Below are 2,715 nucleotides of genomic sequence, written 5' to 3'. Positions count from 1 at the left end.
TGAGGAGAAATGGAGTTGTTACAGGAAGGTCTAGTGTGATCTTTAGAAGAGGAACTCACTGGATACTTAGTAAATGTTCATTGTACATAAACCACTGTTGAAGGTGTGATGATGGAGATGTGCTCCGTGACATGGTGGGTGTGTTCATAGTCCTGTCACCATTTCATTGCAGGTGCTGGTCTCCTGAGCTCTCAGCTCTGATACAAGCCTTACAGAAGAGTAAATGGGAGAGAGCAACAATGTGACAGAATTTGTCCTCCTGGGCCTCACTCAGGATCCCGATGGGCAAAAGGCATTATTTGTAATGTTTTTACTCACATACGTTGTGACCATGGTGGGCAACCTGCTCATCGTGGTGACTGTTATCAGCAGCCCCTCCTTGGGCTCCCCCATGTACTTCTTCCTGGCCTCCCTGTCACTCATGGATGCTGCTTATTCCACTAACATGTCACCCAAATTGCTTGTAGACCTACTCTGTGATAAAAGGACTATTTCCTTCCCAGCATGCATGGGCCAGCTCTTTATAGGACACTTGTTTGGTGGAGCTGAGATCTTCCTTCTGGTGGCTATGGCCTATGATCGCTACGTGGCCATCTGTAGGCCTCTGCATTATTTGACCATCATGAATCAACGGGTTTGCATCCTTCTGTTGGTGGTGGCCTGGGTTGGAGGTTTTGTGCACTCTGTGGTCCAAATTGTCTTTGTGTACAGTCTCCCCTTCTGCGGCCCTAATATCATTGACCACTTCACCTGTGACATGTACCCATTATTGGAACTTGCGTGCACTGACACCTACTTTATAGGTCTCACTGTGGTTGCCAATGGTGGAGCCATCTGCATGGTCGTCTTTGTCCTTCTACTCATCTCCTATGGAGTCATTCTAAGCTCCCTTAAAAGTTACAGTCAGGAAGGGAGGAGAAAAGCCCTGTCTACCTGCAGCTCCCACATCACCATGGTTGTCCTCTTTTTTGTTCCCTGTATTTTCATGTATGTTAGACCTGTCTCCAACTTTCCCATTGACAAATACATGACTGTGTTTTATACGGTTGTCACTCCCATGTTGAATCCTTTAATATATACCTTGAGAAATTCAGAGATGAAAAATGCTATGGAAAAACTCTGGTGTAAGAAGTTAATTATAGATGGAATAAGAATGCCTTCCACACTAAACATGTGTTTTACCAGTTCTAAGGCAACAAACAGTAAATTTTAACCATGGATTTTGTAGCCAATTCAATGGATTCTCTAGAAATGCTTTTCTTTATGTACAAAAAGTCAACAGAAAAGTGGATTAAATTATACTTTGAGATTGGAATCAATCAAATAGAAAATTTCTGCAGGATTAATAGAAGGCACAGGTATCCTAGTACAGGTAAAAATAAAGCTAAGCTCACTAAGTTTATATTGAAATGGGACTTAGAAGAAAGTGGTTTATTATTTTCAAAGGAGAAACAAGTTGTTTTTGAAAATTTACTATCACTCTTATTCAAGAGAGAGATATATATTTTGGCTAACATATATAACAAATTTCTAGGACCAAAACAGTGGATTTTAAGTTTTAATGATCATTATTCTATCAGCAAAGCAGCTCTCTATAGCTGTTCTATACATGTTGTCTTAAGATTACTTCTGGTCTTCAGGTCAGTGTCTATCCATTTCTAGTTAGGACATTTGATTGACAGATGATGTTGGGTTTAGTCAAAGAAATTATCAGTAGATAATTTTGTTTGCTAGAATGTGGATGGTGATGAAAACATATTCTAGTTCTTGATTACAAGATAGATACTTTGTTTGGTTTATATTTGTGATTCTTCTCACTACTTGTCATGTGCATTTTTGCCATTCTTTGAATAACAGGTAAAGCTTCTTATTTTGTCTTCATGATGCTGAAGATATGAGTAAAGAAATGTGTTATTTTGCATAAGGAGTGTGTTTCCCTAAATGTTATGTTTAATTTAGTTTACTTATACACTTAAAAATGATCTGTTATGGTATAAGTAAAATTTTGTTTTTCAATTCTGTAAAAGAAAGTTTTTATCAATCTTCAGCCATCCTAGAATATCACAAACCAGGAAAAATATAAAATTGCTTTCATTGCAATATAGAACATTACACTTTGTAAGAATTTACATTTTTCACAAATAAATTTTAGTGTGTATATTTAAGGTATACAACATGTTGTTATGGGATACACATAAACAGTAAAAAGGTTACTACAGTGAAACGAATGAACATACCTATCATCCTGCATAGTTACCCATTTTTTTTGTGTGAAAAGAGCAGCTAAAATATACTCATTCAGCATAAATTCCAAATATAGTACAATTTTGTTACCTATGGCCCTCATGTTCTACATTAGTCAGAGAATAAAAAGGAGCAGAAGCAGATATGAGGATGAATGAATCTAGATATCTAATGTACAAGTGTACTTTTTAAAATTAAAACATATTTTAAAACTCTTATTTTAACTGGAGCTGGGGTGCACCTGGAGCCGGCTCACCTGCCGCCACGTCTGTAGCCAGGGCTCTGCCCAGCTTCCGCACACACACTCAACCTCCCTCACCTTCCCTCTGCTTCCCAGAGCTGGACACAGACGTGCACTCAGACCCTCACACGTGGGCTTTGTGGCAGTGTCAGACCAAGGCCTGCTCTTGCCCACGGGGCCAGGACCAGGAAACAACTGCATTCTTGAAAAGGGAAGGCAAAGGCTTGGGA

General features: G+C 39.1%; 1 protein-coding gene across 1 annotated transcript; it reads left to right on the top strand.

Moving 5' to 3' along the window:
* The first annotated feature begins 223 nt into the window (after positions 1-223).
* Positions 224-1,213, top strand: LOC105811042 (olfactory receptor 4A5-like). Its single transcript, XM_012645117.1, has one exon. The coding sequence runs from the start codon at positions 224-226 to the stop codon at positions 1,211-1,213; it is 990 nt and encodes a 329-aa protein (XP_012500571.1).
* Positions 1,214-2,715: the final 1,502 nt, after the last annotated feature.

The sequence above is a fragment of the Propithecus coquereli genome, unplaced genomic scaffold (assembly GCF_000956105.1).
Source record: "Propithecus coquereli isolate 6110/MARCELLA unplaced genomic scaffold, Pcoq_1.0 Scaffold227, whole genome shotgun sequence".
Taxonomy (NCBI): Eukaryota; Metazoa; Chordata; class Mammalia; order Primates; family Indriidae; genus Propithecus; species Propithecus coquereli.
This window is presented reverse-complemented; position numbering and strand designations above follow the sequence as displayed.

Coding starts and splice junctions, on each gene's coding strand:
- LOC105811042 (XM_012645117.1), top strand. CDS start 224: ATGGGAGAGAGCAACAATGTGACAGAATTTGTCCTCCTGGGCCTCACT.